Here is a 1,406-nt window from a genome sequence, read left to right as displayed (position 1 = left end):
TTGCGAAAAAAATGTGTTTGAACAGATAGCCGGAAGCAAGGTATCGTTTGTTTCAACTTTTATAATTTATAAAATGTCACTTTTAGATAGAATAAATACAATTTATAAAATGTTACTTTTAGATAAAATAAATCCAATTTTTACATTTTTAATATATATTTACGTATGAATTTTTCCAATTGAGATACGATGCTAAAGGTAAACGAGGCTTCACAGGGTTGCAGAAATGTGTTGCTGCAATTAAACTCATGGCAATGGGGGAGTCGACCGATTCTGTTGACGATTATATGAGAATGTCTGAGAGGACCGCACGAGAAAGTTTGTAATTATTGGCAAGAGGTGTTGTCGAAACCTTCGGTGACCAATACTTGCGCAAACCTTTGTTGCATGATATGCAACAACTATATGCAGCGCATGAAGAAAGACATGGTTTTTCGGGTATGCTTGGGATCATTGACTACACATACTGGAAATGGAGAAATTACCCTGTGGCGTGGAAAAGCCAGTATTCGAGCGGTCCTCATGGAGCGCCTTCGTTGGTATTAGAAGTTGCTGCTTCACAAGATTTATGGATTTGGCATGCTTTTTTCAGGGTTGCGTGTTCTAACAACGACGTCAACGTTCTTGATCAATCACCAATATTTAACGATCTTTTGTTAGGAAAAGCCCAGGATGCTCCTTTCACAGTTAATGGAAATGAATATAAGTTTGGGTATGACCTTACAAACATAATATATCCACAACATTCCACGTTTGTAAAGGCATTTCGATACCCAATAGATCCAATGGACAAATATTTCAAGAGACGACAAGAAGGAGCACGTAAGGACGTTGAACGTGCTTTTGGGGTTTTAAATCAAAATGGCACATAGTTGAACATGCGGCGAAACCTTATGAGTTAGATACTCTACGATATATCATGTATGTATGTATCATAATGCATAACACGGTTGTCGAAGATAAAGGACGCAATATTGCAACGTATTCACCTATGGAGCTAAGACATGTGCAATTTTAACCAGGGACATCGGAATATTTACATAGAGTGGTTGATATTGTCACACCCCCAAACCAAGGATGGCGGAAACGTTCGAGGGTGGAGAACTTCATGTACAGTATCACAACAACGTGTATAATAGTGCTCAAAGTAAAAACAACCACCATAAATATAATTGCAAAAGTTACACCAAAGTATATGTTTACATGTTTCAAAAGCAATTACATTATGATGACAAAATAAATTGTTGACGGTTTAACGTCCCATCCTCAAAGCGATGAAGTTTTCCTGTTTCACTGATTTCCTGAGAATACAAGTAGTTTTAAAAAAAAAAAAAAGTGTCAACACAAAGGTTGGTGAGTTCATAAGAGTTTTGTTTGAAGTAGAAACCATTTTTCCTTGTAAGATC

General features: G+C 36.8%; 1 protein-coding gene across 1 annotated transcript; it reads left to right on the top strand.

Annotated features, from left to right (window-relative positions):
- The first annotated feature begins 392 nt into the window (after nt 1-392).
- LOC145029667 (uncharacterized) lies at nt 393-872 on the top strand. The gene has a single exon (XM_078978161.1). The coding sequence runs from the start codon at nt 393-395 to the stop codon at nt 870-872; it is 480 nt and encodes a 159-aa protein (XP_078834287.1).
- Nucleotides 873-1,406: the final 534 nt, after the last annotated feature.

The sequence above is a fragment of the Lactuca saligna genome, chromosome 2, assembly GCF_052625555.1.
Source record: "Lactuca saligna cultivar CGN05327 chromosome 2, ASM5262555v1, whole genome shotgun sequence".
NCBI lineage: Eukaryota > Viridiplantae > Streptophyta > Magnoliopsida > Asterales > Asteraceae > Lactuca > Lactuca saligna.
The sequence above is the reverse complement of the archived record's forward strand: the minus strand, read 5'-3'. Positions and strand labels throughout refer to the sequence as shown.

What these genes read in the sequence shown, in the direction of transcription:
- LOC145029667 (XM_078978161.1), top strand. Translation starts at nt 393, where the DNA reads ATGCAACAACTATATGCAGCGCATGAAGAAAGACATGGTTTTTCGGGT.